This window comes from Ammodytes marinus, assembly GCF_949987685.1.
Source record: "Ammodytes marinus genome assembly, chromosome: 7".
Classification (NCBI taxonomy): domain Eukaryota; kingdom Metazoa; phylum Chordata; class Actinopteri; order Uranoscopiformes; family Ammodytidae; genus Ammodytes; species Ammodytes marinus.
In genome coordinates this window covers 22,954,623-22,971,705 of record NC_137211.1, presented here as the reverse complement: position 1 = coordinate 22,971,705, position 17,083 = coordinate 22,954,623, and the positions used below count along the sequence as shown (strand labels likewise).

Here is a 17,083-nt window from a genome sequence, read left to right as displayed (position 1 = left end):
GTGGATGTAAATGAATCCACAGCAGATTATATCTCTGAGTCGAGGCATCCCCGCAGATTACATCAGACGCTACAATTTAAAGGAAGTAATGAGAATGCTGAAATTGGAATTAGAAAGTAGCTGCCGGTGCTCTGGTTCTAAGCTTGGGATTTAATCCCGCAGTTGTATTGAGCGAACCGAATGTATTTCCCGTTACGATACGATGCATCATGGTAATGAAGCGAGATGACGACCTAGGGTCATGATTAACGCTAGTCGTTGTATTTGTGTCTCTAGGTTTCTTGAACTGACAGTTCAGGAGTACTAGAACAAGAAACCAACCTCGCCACTATTGCATATGCAAACTGTTTCAGCTTTAAGATGATTCACTTCCGTCTGGCAATGTTGTGTGTGTCCATCTATAATTTGAGCGTTGTCTGATGTGACTCTGTCTGGATGGAAACCCGTTTCTATCTCGTTGGTTTGCCTTGTTGACGAGAATGCTTTTTCTTCCAGCAACTACAAAAGGCCAATCTGAACAACTCCTTCCACCAAGGGCGAGTATGAAGTAACAAATGCTTTCAGATATCTTTCACACTCTTTGTTTGGACTTGGTGGCGGTGGTGGTATGTGTGTGTGTGTGTGTGTGTGTGTGTGTGTGTGTGTGTGTGTGTGTGTGTGTGTGTGTGTGTGTGTGTGTGTGTGTGTGTGTGTGTGTGTGTGTGTGTGTGTGTGTGTGTGTGTGTGTGTGTGTGTGTGTGTGTTTGTGTGTGTGTGTGTGTGTGCAGGCTGTGATGAACTATGTAGTGTTTAATGATTTGGGGCAGGTACTAGGAGCAGCAAGGTGAGACAATTTTAAAAACTTGAAGAAAACAGATGCAGATCCAGCTTTAGTTTAATGACTCGTGCTTGCACACCTATCATGGGAGGTTTTCTGTGCCACGGACCACGGTCATTGAAGGCAACAGCCGCTCGAGTCTGGTGGTCTCCAGTTAACAAGTGTAACATCGTATAGCCTTACTGGAGCTCTATAATGCAGTCCCAATGGGCCCTCTAAAACGGCAGGAGATGTGTTATTCTGTAGCATTACATATCAACAACTGCATTGCAGACGGAGCCGTTCAACCTAGCATTTTCCATAAAATGCTATTATTAGGTCGGTGTCCAGTCAGCAAAAAAAGATACACAGGAAAGTAACTTCCGACCAAACACACACACAGTCACAGTCCTACACAGGCTCAAAAAATAGTTGGAAGAAGGGTGGGGATCAATACAGAGGATGACTCAGATTGCACAGTGTAGCCACTACAGCTCAAAACAGCACCAAATGCCCCAAAACCAAAATAGCCTCCAAGATGCAATACTCCCGCTTTGCATTCACCTCCCAGCACTGCAAAGAGCAAGCCAAGGACTGAGAGGCTGGATGTTAAAGTGCCTTGTCACTTTGGGCGAAAAAACATTTAAGCATCAGAGGAGCCCACTGGAGCAATTAACACACAGTGTCACCCCGACAATAAATCATGGGTGAGGGATGAGCACTCAACCTGGTGTTGGGACAACAAAGTGAATGTCTTTCACATGGAAACTGGCCTTCTGTCCAAATACCACATGAACTTGCCTCATTATTCCAAAATAGATGGCAACGCTCCTATGTAATGAGAGGTGAGAGAGGCCCCACATGTATGTCCCCACTCATTATTCCATGACATAGAAACATTCCACAATACAATGGATTTACTATGGGTTGATTTGAAGGAAGAATCACATTCTTTCCTCAACTTCATATAGAACATTAACTTGTCTCAAGACCTGTGGGTGAAGATGGACACAGCTAATCAGGTTGTTACCTAAGTGGATGTGTAGACATAACAAATGTTGTCAGAAGGGCTAATGCACCTATCGCTACTGATTGGTTACAGCAAAACAAAACAAAATGACCTCCCTCCAAAGAGAGATCAGCCAATGTCAGGCTGAATGACTGAAATGGAACACAATGGCAGTTAAGTATAGTATTTTTTTTTATTATTTGTCTCACATTCCAAAAATACTGAATCCTACAGTTTCTCAAAAAGCACCCAGGTCTTTCAAACATCATGCCCACACTTTGTAACACAAGCTCTCTGTTACACTGGTTGCGTTCTGAATCGCATACTCTTTCTTTTTTCTATTCTACATACTACATCCGACGATAAAAAGAATCTAGTTAGGATGCAGTAGGCATACTATTGGGACATACTTTTACTCTTTTATTTCATCATAACATTGCGCCTTGATCTTGCCTCTTGCTTTTATATCTGTCGCATCCCTGTTTGTTTTTATATGGAGGCTCCGTCGATGTGACGTCACTTCACGTGCGCACTGGATTGTGGGTCAGAATCGCCCAAATAGGATGCAGTTTTCAACACTAACAATCTTGGCCGGAAGAAGTAGGACATCCGGGTACTTCTAACCATCCGAAATCTGGCCACAAGAATCGGGACATCCTAAATCTTTTCTACATACTATATAGTAGAAAGTATGCGATTCGGAAAGCAACCAATGTGTTGTCTCCAAGCCTGATGACATCACCACCGGGGTTATTTTCTCAGTTGTGAACCAAAGAGGACTTTATACAGTTGTTTTCACAGGCTGAGTACCAATAAACAGGAAAAAGGCAATTGATTTTTGCTTTTTTGTGTACTTGTCCTGTCACACATAAATCACAGTGCTAGACTTTCTTTTTCTCTCCCTTAGATTTAGTTTGAACTCTTTGTTCTTTGTGCCTCTTCACTGTAAGCAATCAACAGGAACACATCCACACATCCGAACACACACACACACACACACACACACACACACACACACACACAAATATGTATCCTAAATGACAAAGACGGATAGACATTTTGGTTTGTCTGCCATGTGTGCACTTTAGGATACATCAAGATGTTTTGAAGGTCAATTTCAACATTGGTATTTTCGTATTGAAGCTGCAATTTTGCCTCAATATTCGATTCTCAAATCATCTTCATGGTACAAACATTTCAAAAGATTAAAAGGTCTCTGACAGAAATGCATTGCTGATTGGATGGATAAGCTTCTTAAACAGCCTTTAGACCAACCAGTATGACGGTGTTCTAGTGTGCAACCAACCTGCAGATAGCTATTATATCAGATGGGGACGGCCCTCACTACAACACATCTGAATTTAAGACCAGTGCTAGCCTGGTATTGTGGTTAAATGATACACTACCATAACAATGCCTCCTTTACACTCACATATGCACACCAACACCGTGTCGCACTCGTTGGCAGGTGCAGCCTCTGAGTGGACTGCCAGACAGCCTTCCAGGGTTACAACACAGTGAATGAAGGAAGCCAGCCAGCCGGGCACAGGCACCAGCCACAGCTAGCACAGCTAGCAGGTTGCATGCACACAATCCCTGCCTGCAATGCGTGACACGACGAGAGATGAGGCATGAATCAATCACACATGCTAATCATGGAGGCTGATGGAGCTCTCCCACACGCACACACAAACACACACACAAAAACAAGGTTCCAGGCGAGAACACACTTGTCCAAATCCATTGTCTCCGGGTTTGGTGAGAAAACACAGATAGATGGATGAAAAGATGGATGGTTGGATGGATGGATGGATGGATGGAAGGAAGGATGCAGAGATAGATTGCTCACCGGTTTGCCTTCTTCCTTTCACTCCACCTCTTTCAGCACATTATCCAGGCTAAGTGTGCGCGTGTGTATGTGTGTACATGGGTGTGTGTGTGTATGTGTATGTGTGGCAAGCCGGCATAGGATACACACTGCTACATCCCCTGCTCTCCCTCTCTGTGACGATCCCTCCCTCTTTCTCTCTCCTCCCTGGGATTTATTTAATTATTTCCTCCCTCCCTCCTTCCCTCCCTCCCTCCCTCCCTCACTCCCTCCCTCCCTCCCTCTCTCACTCACTCGCCCTTTCTTACCGTCTCCCCCCTCCTCTCAGCTGACAGTCGCCTTGCTTTTCTCAAGGCTGTTTATTTCTCTCTCCTTCTTATATGACCTGTTATCCTCGATGACTCCATATCTCTCAGTTTTTTTTTGTTTTTGTAGCGTGGCAGACACAGCCAAAAATAGAAGAATAACAGGGGAATAATTGATAGGCTGCCTAGTATATTAAGAGATAGTGTCTGTACGATACGGTACAATGCCCCCTCTCTATGCCCCCCTCTCTCTCTCTCTCTCTCTCTCTCCCCGTCTTTCACTTCCACACTCTGTCCCTCGCCCGCCTCTGTGTCCTGTGTGATGCAGCAGCGCTGTAGGCTCCTCCCTGGAGAGACAGCGGTGCCACACAGCTGAGAGAAAGAGAGGGGGATGCTGGGAAAAAAGAAGTGCCAGTGGGAGGGGAGGAGGAGGGTGGGACTGTGGGGGATGGGTGTGGCTTGGTGGCAGTGGTAGTGGGTGGTGTGTGTGTGTGTGTGTGTGTGTGTGTGTGTGTGTGTGTGTGTGTGTGTGTGTGTGTGTGTGTGTGTGTGTGTGTGTGTGTGTGTGTGTGTGTGTGTGTGTGTGTGTGTGTGTGTGTGTGTGTGTGTGGGTGGGGGGGATCCGGTGCAAGGCAGGGCAGCATGCACTGAGCGCATCATCAAGGGTTTCAACACTTCCACCTCCTCCTACCCTCCATCCTCCTCTCTCCACACAGAGGGGGGTCTGTTCACTGTTCATGTCACGCACACGCGTGCGCACACACACATATAAAACTAAGGGTGAAGAAGAGCCAGAAGAAAGCTGCTTACTAAAGGAGCTTTGTCTATTGTCAGCTCTACCTTTTGATCAGGCCTTAATGGACCCCTTTATTTTATCATTTATTTGGACTAAACTCCGCAGGACTCAAATACAACATAATGTATTACTGTATTCGCCACACAAATATATTTAAAAATTATGCGAAATTAAATATGCTGAAAAAGTTGTACAATCACTAATCATACGGACACACTTTACATTATGACCTTTTAAATGGCATCCTGTTGTTTCTATTGATTTATTACCAGACATAATAAAGAGATATAATACATAGCTAGCTAGAATGCTTACATGATCTAAAAATTCAAGAACCTAAATAATTAGAAGTTAGATTATTCTCTTTCTAGTTGTGCTTTTTTATCCCACTTCTGACCATGGGCATTACTACTGTATCCCTACTAATATAATGTACTTCATATTCAGTGTAATGAAGTTTAGTTTTCTTGTTTGTTTTCTCATCGTGATGTACACTATAACATGCACTTTTGATGATGTGATGGCATAATTAATAAAAACAATGCATGAATATCAATCATTCAACAGCAGCCTCCTTTTCCAAATCAGTATCCATTACTCAAGACTCAGACAATTAAAAATCGCACCAAAGAAAACCAAAACTATCTGCAAGGCTGGAACCAAAAATAGAAATAGGAAGTTACTGAGTACTGACCCTTTCATGTTTCAATTCATTTGCAAAGTATTAGCTGCTGCATATTTTATCAAGAGATATCAGCACAGACTTAGCCTTGAAATCCACAGCAAGAGTCTCCCTCCCTCCTCCACTCAACCCTCCGCTCTAGCCTTCCCTCCTCTCTCCACTCCTGTACATCAACAGCAAGGCAATTAAGTTTCAACTACAGAAAACACAGCAGGACGCCACAGCGATGACTGCTACATGTGAAATATTACAGATCATCCACAGGGCACAACAAGTAAACAAGCTTTACACAAAACACAAACACTAACTTAGTGTGTAAGTGTGTGTCCTTCATTACCTACCGACAGAATGACAGTCACACTCTGCTCTTCACACAGTCAATCAGTGGTCTGCCTCAGGGTGAAAGCACAGGGCTCCCCTCCCATCAAACACACACACACACACACACACACACACACACACACACACACACACACACTGTACACAAACACAGAAACGCGAACACAGGCACACTCAGGAGTGCAGTCTGAAACATGCTGTCACAGCAAATAGACAGCGAGGGAGTGCAGCAACCAACATGGAGTATACGTGAGAGAGAGACAGAGCAGGAGACTACAGTTCAATTAAACAGTAACAATAACTGAATTGATATAAAAGTTTAAGAAATTCTTTCCACAGAGCGCTCTGTGTAAGAAAAATGCACAACAACATTGTTTTTGATATTGTAGAATCTTAATTATTCACACAGATGAGGAAGTGCAATGAGCTGATCCATGTTACCATGTTTACTGCCAGCCAACCACAATTGAGATATTTTTACAGTGTGATCGTATAGAACAAATTTGCTGTATGTTTTATGTTTTTTTTTCTTTTTACAGTGGACATATTTCAATGTGAACTAATATATTGAAAAGTAAATTTTTTGTCATCCTACTACAGTGGCATAGTGGACAAACTAGGGGACAAAGAGTGCACAGTTTATTTATGAAATGTATTCGTACACACTCCACTCCTGTCTCACAGCTGTTCTGTGGAGCACGTTATACTCTGATAGAGCAGCATTTTACAAAACTGGGTGGTGTGGCACAGCAAATAGGATTCCTCCAGTTTTGGCCTCTCTGGCTCTCCATTATGACAAAGGTCAGCACCGTCAAGATGCTTTGCAATTGGTCAAAGGCCTGAATTCATATGGAAGGTCAGCACAGTTGAAGCTTCCATGAGTGAATCCACTTACTGCAGAGATTTTTTAGCTGGTGGGACCATTTCATCGGGACAAACTGTCCAATTTGCACACAAGATAGCGTATGCTCTAATAGGAGGGACTGCCATGAAATTGGCTGAGCACAGTCATGCTCCCAAGAGCACAAACCCTTTGATTTTAATGACTACATGTCCTTTTCTTCTAACAAGCCATTTGAATGTGCAGTTTTTAAGGCAAATTTTAATGTCATGTAATTATAGCAGTTGAACTTCGGGGGTATTCCAGTCTATTTAGAATTTAAAGAAATGGTAGAAAATTATTTTAACTTTTTACAGTAGTTTGGACGTTTACCACATACATTTGTTTTAACCTTAAATAAGCATTTCAGGAAAAGTCCATCTAAATAATTTTAACTGTATTTAAAAATTGAATATATTTTTTTAATCGCAGTCACAGACTGCAATAAATAAAAAAATGTGTTTTGCAACTATTTCAAAAACTGGTGAAATTACTAAAAAGCCACAAACCAAGCATAACTATCCAATACAAACACTCCATGGCTCATCTTATTTTTAGATCAAATTCAAGCAACTCCAAAACAGTGAGTGTAAGCTGCTCTTCTTTCCTGTACTATTGTAATGTAACAGTTTATTTTCCACTGCGGGTGGCCTTAATTCTGAGCAGGTTCATTGATGACAAAACAACTAAGCACATATCTAACAAATCTGAGCAAACACTGATGATGTAAGGAGAGATTTTAGAGCACACAGCACCCATTAACACTGAACAGGGTTTAACTGTAGTACTCAATGTTTTTAGGACAACAGTGATTTGCACAACCAGAGGAGCATCCTTTGCTGACTCTTCAAAGCTGCTTACCCTGCACTTTTTCCAGTTGGAAAATGAAAGACTCTTAGTTTGACTGACTTCAGAATCCACCACTGGCTGCAAAACTGCATGGAGTTACTGTAACTCTATGAACCAAGGCTGAGAGAGGGTTGCTGCTGAGACGTCCGAATTTAGCGCTGAGTCTACCAAAACTGCAGAGGGTGTAACATCTATAAGATGTGTGAAACCCAAAGAGCTCTCAGTGCACCATCACATACTGTGGGTGCCTAACCTAGGTTAACAGTGCTGGTTACAGTGCATGGGAGCCATATCACACTTGGAATTCTAGAGAGTCGATCAAAAGATTGAAAGCAGAAATGTACTCACTGTCCTCTCCGGGGCAGGGCATGCCAGGTCGCGCTGGTATACTGGAGAATACTGCAAAGACAACGGATACAAAGAAAAACTGGTAATTTCTAATTAGAAATGTACAGGTAATTTAAATGAAAACCCCAATCCATACTGAACTTGCATGAGCACAAACTTTTTAATTTAAATATTCTGTACACAAAATGAAAGGCAATGGTTGCATTAAGTCTCCTAAAGTTGTCCCATTGTCGCAAATAGTTAAGAAATGACTGGATGAATAATTCAAATAAAAACTAAATTAAGAGCAAACTCACCATGCAGCAGTAGTCCAGACCTCTTGGTGCGGCTGTAAATACGAATCGCTTCCTCCAGCTCCATCTGAGACGAGATGGTACAAGGGTCCCCTACACGCACACGCCACACACACACACACACACACACACACACACACACACACACACACACACACACACTTTTTGATTCGTCATGTCTCTCATATACAGATTACATGAACCAGCAACAGCATTGGAGGTAGTGCACTATGTCATGTGACTTAACAACATGTGTGTGTACCAAAAAGCAGATTGGAGGGCATAATGGATAGTGGCTTTACATTTGTGAACTATCAAAATGTTTTACTTGTTACAGTTTTATATTCTTACAGTTTTATATACAGTGGTGTGTGAACAAGTTTTGACCACTCCTACCAAAGAATATTCTTCCCCTTTTTCTCAGATTGTTATATTTCATATCCCTTATAGAGGCCTGACATGATCAAAATGTCCACTAATGCATGAGGAAAGAAGCCTTAATGAAAGAAGAGACCTAAAAAGACAAATGTCTTTTTTTCTTTTTTTAATCACAACTTTTCAAACATTTCATCTTGTGACTCTTGTTGTCCAACAACAAAGTCAGAGAACATTAATTCAAAATCACATATAGGCTACAAATAATAAGGACACAATTATATTTTTGTTATAGTTGTGTAACTCTTTTACAGTAAGTCTACACAGGAGGCATTTCAGGCAGCTGCGTTTTACAGCCGTCAATTTCACGTGTCTGATGGAGCAGTTAGGCTGCCTTTTGAAACAAATAAACATTATCCAAAGCTGTTTTCACACTTTATGACAATGTATATCATCTGTTTATCTACAGTGATTGAGTGTGCTCTTCAATACTGTGCCTGGAACCATCGTGTGTGGAGCGACAGACTGAACTCTGCTTACTGCTCTCCCTATGCCTCATGTGAAGACACCGTGTCAGAGATTAAACCATTCAGTTCTTTCTTTATGCTGAGTGGCAGTCACTTCAATTTCCAACTGAATTAAGATTTCTATTAAAACATAAACCTTCCTCTGTGACTATGGTTTTGTAAACACATTTGTAGTATGTGGTCAGCTGGATACGAGCAGTGTGATGTTTAGACGATAGGTAGCACAAGGACACACACACACACACACCTTCATCATCGATCCACTTGAGTGTGATAGGCTGCTGCTTGGCAACGCTGCACATGGTCCTCACCTCCTCACATAACTCCACAAAGGTGACGGTGGCTGCCAAGTCTGTGATCAGCATGTCCCTGAATGACAGACACAGAGAAAAGGCCAAGATTGAGTCACTTGCTTTAAGTGGAACAGAGATCAAGAGACTCCTCAAGGGCTTCAAGAAGACGTCCACTGAAGGAGGACTGCATTTATTATGACTGAATTTAAAATAAACTTGCCCCGTGGTCCGAGATTATCGGTTACAGACAGACACAGAGGCTCACTCCCAAGTTCTCTGTTGATTAGCTTAGTTGTTATCTGGCATATAGAGTGCTTGGGTATGCAAACAGGAGTAAAGGGTGACAGACTGACTGCAGAAGTATGTGATGAGCAAACTTTCTTCCACTAAAAGCCACCCAAGTTTTTTCTTCTGGCATATATTGTATCATTATATTCAAGTCACAAAGCATTGCCTCTGTGTCTGAAAGATAACTATCTGCCCATCTTTGAAAGAACCCCAAAGTCATTTAACCACACTTAACCTCAGCTGTGCAAAGTGATATGAGAAATCCTATCCACTGAAGAATATTCCATCCGCTGCATAAATATGTTTTTAAACCTTTTCGCAAGCTGCAGCTCTATTTTCAAATGAAAGTAGCCGGAAAAATGAAAAGATCCTGTTGCCTTTTTGTGTGATACAAGGAAAACATAGTTATATTCTATGAAAAGGAACAACATTACACACCCTACACACTGAGCAAGTAACCGCATTCATGTTGTTTGGGATAATAGTGTGCAGTGGCTCACTCTAAAGATATTACACGAGACGTGCAACATGGGGCTGTTACAATAAAAACTGGTGCAATAAGAACTACAGATAGATAGAAGAATACTGGAAACACACGTTGGGTAGTAGCTTAAGTAGTACTGAAGTAATCCTTTAGTAAAATCTAAGAATCTCTCTTTGGCCCAGTTTGTGTTCAGTTGCTTCATCATAAGGCGTCACGGCACTTAACTCTTAATATGATGCTGTGTTTCTATTATAGTATAAACAAAGACCTCCACCTATACCAAGCAGGTGAATGTGTGTAGCTAGCTGCAGGAGCTACGGTGAGCAGCTGTATGTGAGGGCGTCTGGGTGTGTTTGTGTTTATGGACAGTGTTTGTTGGACTCTGACAAGGGGGAGCAGAGACAGCTTGCTTCCCAGCAGGCATTGCTCCGTGCAGTCAACCAACCCCCACACAAATCAGTGTGGAATGATGTCACACATACACAGGATTATGCCCATAATAAAAAAAGGGTTTGCCAATATTACCTCATATTGATGTGGTATTTATCTTGTAATAGAATTAGACCTGGTGAAGACATTTATTTATCCGTAACTTATCTTATTGTGATTATAAAATGCAGTGACATTTCATCAATGCTATATAAAAACATAAACCTTTCATTAAACATACAGTTTGATATGTTTCCTCTTTGTAGTTATACCAATGGCAGTGCATTCTACAACTACTTCTCTACTACTAAAAAATTATAGATTTGTGTGAAATTAAAATTTAGATTTGTTGCAGCCAACTTGCTTGTGGGAAACTCAGAGTCAGAGTGTGTGACTGAAGGCAGCTCTATGGCTGAACTTTGCACTATTTGCCGAGTGCAGTACACATTCTCAAGAGAGTGCTCGGCCCACTAAGGGATTGGTCCCAATAAGAGCATAAAGCAACCTATCAACATTTTTTACCTTTGATCCCTCTAATCTATTTTTTTTTCACTTCAAGCTGAAATACCGTGCTGTGCAGTTCATTCCTTGGTAACACACACAGTTTTACTGGGTTTTCCCACCTCAAACAATTGAATAATTCCAGTTTTCCATTTCCATTTTATTCTTGGAAACTGCAGCAAAGAGAATGGAGGTCATTGAAGGTGCAGTGTGTAAAATCTGAATCAAAATTTCCAAACTGAATACATAATGATGCTCTCCTCATCACTTGATATTGTGGAAAGAGTTGAGACAGTTGGTGGATGATGTCTTCTTTGGTAACTAGCTTCTGGTTCTTGAAGGCCACAGTAGCTTCTGTAATTATTCGAGAGGGAGGTGTCACCAGGGAGCGTTGCAGTCTCAAACTTTCACCACTTGATTCCACTCAATATTCCGATATTACACACTGCGCCTTAAACCAACAGTATATGTGGTCAATGACACACAGTATAAGGGCATGAAATAAACCCAGCCATTAGCCTGATCCCTATAAGGTCTCGGGGGTAAACAGTTCTCTTACCCCCTTTTATGAGGATATATGATGATGGATTATTGTTGGTTTGGCCTCTGTTGACGTGTATCCACTTACCTATTGATCTGTGATTGTGGGTTATGATACATTAACACTGCCCTCTGAAGACGTGTTATTGAGTATTGTTGGAGTCATTGTGTAAGCTCTGAGTTTATATTTAATGTCAACAGATCATCTGTAGCATAGTACACAATTAGACTCAGGTTTCATACTATAGCTCCTGAAAACAGTAATGAACTTGGGGATTGACAGTAAACTTCACTTCAGCAGACGAAAAGTACAACATTGTTTAGCTAATGTAAAAAAAAATCTGCATTGTTAGCACCTGTTTATTTTTTTATGTCATAAACGTTAAGAACTTTTACCGTTTTGGCCAATCATCCGCAGTTGTTTGATTTTCTCTTAATCCTTTATGAGCATAGTTTGTAACAAGGGTTAGGAGCTTGTTTTCAGTAAACTGCTCTCAAAAGTGTACTCTGGCATAAGAAACCTTTGTTTAAAGTGGATCTGACATGGCAGTAACTTAATAGTGTCTCTGCCAGATTTTCTCAATAATACATTTAAAAATGTGAATCTTGCAACGACTCCCTGGCTGGTCATATTCCATTTCTCGGTCACTTGTTCTAACAATATTCTAACATCAAATGCTCCTTGACTCTATTTTATTTAGTACAATGTGTTGTACAGCTGCTTGGCATAGGACAAGATTTGACATTTGAAGTCTGGCTCCTTTTGGTAATCGCTTTGGTATTGGTACTGAACCAGTTATTGTACCAGCCCCTACCTTTTTATTATAATTTTAAAAAAACACTTATGAACACTGCACTGTCTGCTCAGGAGGATATGGCAGCAGAGTTCTAAAAAGCTCTGGTGTGAACAGCAGGCCGGCATGAATGTCGAAGGCATATTTAACATACCACGTCATTCAGTGTGTTCAAAGATTATAAAATAAACAAATGGATTACCCCTCTAAAAACACAAACCGGATTGAAATATAAAATCAGAGTAAAATACAAATTATGATAATCATGTGTCAAATTTATATTATGAGGGCATTGCAACTAATTGTCATGTTTCTCAATTCCTTTTTGATGCCAGAAACAAGGTTACTGATTATCTGACAAACATAACAACCAGTTGTTCAAAAATGCACCGTCACAAAACCATGTGCCTGCAGGGAGGAGTTTGGTGGTAAAGTAACAGAAACTAAAAAATATATAATCAGTCTGACTTCCACTGCAGTTTCAGATTATTAATACTGCAGTAAACACATCCAGCAGGATCTAATGTGGTACAATATAATGTGGATCTTATTTAGATTCATTCCAATGCAGCGAGACCAGATCAGTCACGGTTTTAAATAACTCTCTGTTTGTCACGTAGCCTACAGTGATTCACACATCGAGTCATCAGAACACTGTCATAGGTGAGAAATCCATCATGCCTTCACCCGGTGATGAGCTTTTTTTTTTACACCTTGGGTAAAGTAGAATTGTTCCATCATAAAAGAACTGTAAGGCCGCAACAAACCATTTTTAAAAGCAATAGGTCTGACATTTCCTCTAATGTTTGATTGATAAAGTGTTGTTTTGTCCGACCAACATTCAAAAACACAAGGACAAGAGTATTTCCATCAGAGATAGGGGGGATGAATATGGGTCCCTGAGGATGTTAATGTGGTCATGTATACTGTAGACACCACACAGATAGACAGCTTTAGATTCTGTTACACTTCGTGTTCGGGATACAAGGTGTGAGGCTGAAACACTGTAAGGAGGAATTGACGATATAAAACTTTGCCATCATTAAAGGCCTACTTCACCGGTTGGAATATGAAGGTGTATTGAACTCGGAGATCCTATGAAGTATAAATGTGCAACAAAAAATTGAAATCGGATCATCCTAGCCTGAGAAAAGGAAGAAAGAATGTTTTATGGTCTCACTGTCTAACCCTACATTTCTCTTTCTGTGACATCACAGAAAGAGAAATGTGGAAAATGTACACCTTCATATTCCAATCGGTGAAGTAGGCCTTTAAGGATATTTAAAAAAGGTCTCTGCACCACTTTTTACAACTTTTAGCTGCATCATGGCACTTTGTCTGCATTAAAAGCAAAGTTTGGTTGCCATAAGGAAGGAGGTTCTTTACATCAACACATGTGGACATTTGAAACACTTGGAGCCAGAAGGGCACTCCTTCAAATTCAGGCTTAAAGGTTACTAACATGAGTAAGTAAATAGTTAGATAGGCCTATGTAGGCCTATGCCTACTGAGATATTATTTAAGTAAGAGTAACTCATACAAGCTTTCATGTATGACATTTCTTTTTCAATTTATATAGGTTTTATATATTACATGCATGTCATATTTAATGACATTGATCATTGCCTAAGCCAAAACCCTCATTACAAAACAAGGAGCACGAGAACAACAAACAAATTGATACAAACAAATTATTAAGTAAAAAATTGAAATGTATTCCCTTCAGGTATTCAATACTGTTGTCGCCTTTACAACTTTGTACAGGTATGATATCTTATAGTCATTAATTACAGAATAATGCCGGGGTGAGTTTGACATTGGTTCACTCTGACAATCCACTCGCAAATTACCCAGGTCCACTAGACCTGGCGGAAGCGTCAAGAGGACGAGCATATTGATCTGTCACACCGCCAGGTATGTGGATGCCTCCATTCAACAGGTGTCCCCTTGTCACCGTTACTCGGCAAGCTACTGTCTACTTATTCCCCACGTCCAGCTACTAGTACTACTCACCCACAGAAGTGTGCTTTAATTTTCACCAACTCCGAGCCCAAGTCCATTATGGATCCGTTTGACGCTAGCATGTGCATTGTACAGTTAGGTGTTCCTCCCAACTAGCCCCAACAACGTGAACTGGACAGGCCCAAACTGGCCGTATCACTCGGTGCCGTCGGAAGATAAAAGTTTACATTACTCGGCAGAGAGCGACGTTTTCTCCAGGGCAGTGGAAGGAAGGCTTGTCGAGCTACTTGGAAAGTTATTTGGTTTAGGCAACATTTGAGGCTTCTCACTCAGGCGGAGGGGTCGCCAAAGTTGTCCCGTGTGATGATACCATTTCCGGTTTTGCGTTTCAAAACAAAACACGTGCTAACAAAAGAGTGCTATGATGGCATTCGTGTTACGATTGGGACTTTTATTTCGAAAATGGAACTTCTTAAACACTTGATCACGATAGATCAAACTGTAGTTAACTTGTCAGTTTCTTACGGTTCACTATGGTAACCGGGAACCAAATTCACCTGTCCGCCTGTCCCATGGCCTGTCCCCGTCCCAGACTGGGCTAGTCGATGCCCATCAAGAGAAGTCCATAACATCAACGAAGGGCGCCATAACGTGTGAGGTTTATAATGAACTCACTAAAGGTTGCATTGTGGTGTTTTTCCTGGTCAGTCTGCTAACGATTAAATAGGCTACTTTTATTTTACCTTTCCTTTCCTCTTGTCAGGCTAATGTCTCGGCCCAAGTCAGACACAAAGGAGATCTATTTGCAATCCCTTATCTAAGTTCATTTATAAAGTTAATCAGATCTACCACAGTATAGGCTACATTATATTTTTCATAAATTATATTTTTACATGCCTACTCTTTTTTATCCTGCACTATTGTATTAATTTGCATGGAGAACTAAGAATGTAATGCCAAAGGCTGCTCACTGTAGCCTACTTTTGTAAGCCTACATATGTTTTTTTTATATGAATAATAATAATTGAATATATGTGTCACAAGAGGCCCAATGACGGACAAGTCAAACACAGCCTGACAGAATTATCACATTTCATGCGTCCAATGTTGTTTCGGGCCCTACTATAATGCAGTGATACAGTGTCACCTGCTGGTTGGGTCATAAACAACCAAAATAACCGTTCACACAAGCCAATTCTTTTGTGGTAATGCATTTGATCATTAAATAAATGTTTCTAACCAACTCATAGTATTATCATTTATATTTATAGTGGAAAAAATGGAAATGAAAAAGGTAATATTGCTAAATGTAGTGTCATTTTAAATTCAGATTGTTTGAGTGATGCATATTTTGCTAAAGAGAAAACATTACCTTTTTTTCTCACATGCTGTTGAATTTATTTTTTTATCAAATATGTAGTGCTGGCTTTCCTTCCAAGAATCCACAAGCATTGACACCAAAAGCATTACTTTCTGCAACCCGGAATCAAGAAAACATCTCAACTTCTACTGTAATAATGGGATGAAAACCTGTGGAGTCCAGGTACCATTCTGCAGACACAATTTATGCAGACACAGTATGGGCGTGCCAATTACAAATTAATTGAATAAAACACATTTTGGGGATGAATGATATAAATCATAGTATGAAATGATTATTAATGACATTTTAAGTATATATATTATTTTTTTACTTGCTGGAGGTAGTTTCTCACCAGTGTTGTTACTTCTTCAGGTTTTCTGCACATTACATGATGCTGGGATGAGTCCCTTTAGCTGCCGCAGGTCTTCAATTCAGATCTTTAAATCTTCAATACAGGTGTCAAAGTGTAGAAGATCACCTACAAAAAACTTACTCAACTACTGAGCTAAAAACACATTCAGGGGCAAAGGAAAGGAAACTGTATCGGAGATGTGCTGCATGGCTGTGGTGGGGTCGGCTCGGCCCACTCATGCAATGTCTTTTCTCCGATGTGAAGAGGTTTTATTAATATTCACCAACACATGTCAACAAGTTAACCGCAGTCAAATGATCTGGTGCATTCAAGTCCTGTGTGATTCAGAGTTAATCAAGCAACTTATTTGATGTATTACATCCAACATTAAAATAAACTTTTTACAATTAAATGTCATTCTGATTCAATATGTTTACTTAAAAAATATTCAAATATTTTAGCAAACAATACTGATTAATTATATTTACATATGTTACACAATACATTTTATATTTAATCCTATTTTTTCTTTTTCGTATTCGTCTTTAATGTTATTTGAATAATCGTAATCTCTCTGCTCGTCTGTGTGACCCTATTTCGGCTTCAAGTTTTTTTTCTTTTCCTTAAAATTTCAAGCTTAGAAATAAAATGGTAAAATCATATTTTAGTTGTTTTTTGTGAGTTGATGTAAATGTAACAGTTTGTGTTAAACGGGCATATAATATTGTTTCATCGATAGCAGGCCCCTGAATCACATTGAATCGACGTAGTGCGGCAGACTTCGTGATATCGACAAATTTTGCCTTACTCATCTTGTGTGCCAACTTTGCCTCTTTTTTAAAAACATGTCTTGTATCATCATCAAATGTTCAAATAGCTTGAGCAGCAATTACTCATCATAGTTTTATTTTGATTAAAAATATAAATATCTTGTGTAAACACATATCACAGGGGATTTATTTTCTTTAAGTACACATACAAAAAGGAAAGTATTGGCAAGATGTAATCAGTCAGTCTCCAGAAAGGGAAATACAAATGTTTTGTTGGACA

The 17,083-nt window shown here is 40.3% G+C and overlaps 1 protein-coding gene across 1 annotated transcript in view; it reads right to left on the bottom strand.

Moving 5' to 3' along the window:
• The window catches only part of prkcz (protein kinase C, zeta), a gene marked incomplete at its 5' end in the record, with an annotated part of 96,121 nt that extends 81,675 nt beyond the window's left edge, over positions 1-14,446 (bottom strand). The window contains 4 exons of the mRNA XM_080031521.1: positions 7,833-7,883; positions 8,129-8,218; positions 9,275-9,396; positions 14,370-14,446. Of these exons, the coding sequence (XP_079887647.1) occupies positions 7,833-7,883; positions 8,129-8,218; positions 9,275-9,396; positions 14,370-14,446 (340 nt within the window). The remainder of the gene's footprint in view (positions 1-7,832; positions 7,884-8,128; positions 8,219-9,274; positions 9,397-14,369) is intronic.
• Positions 14,447-17,083: the final 2,637 nt, after the last annotated feature.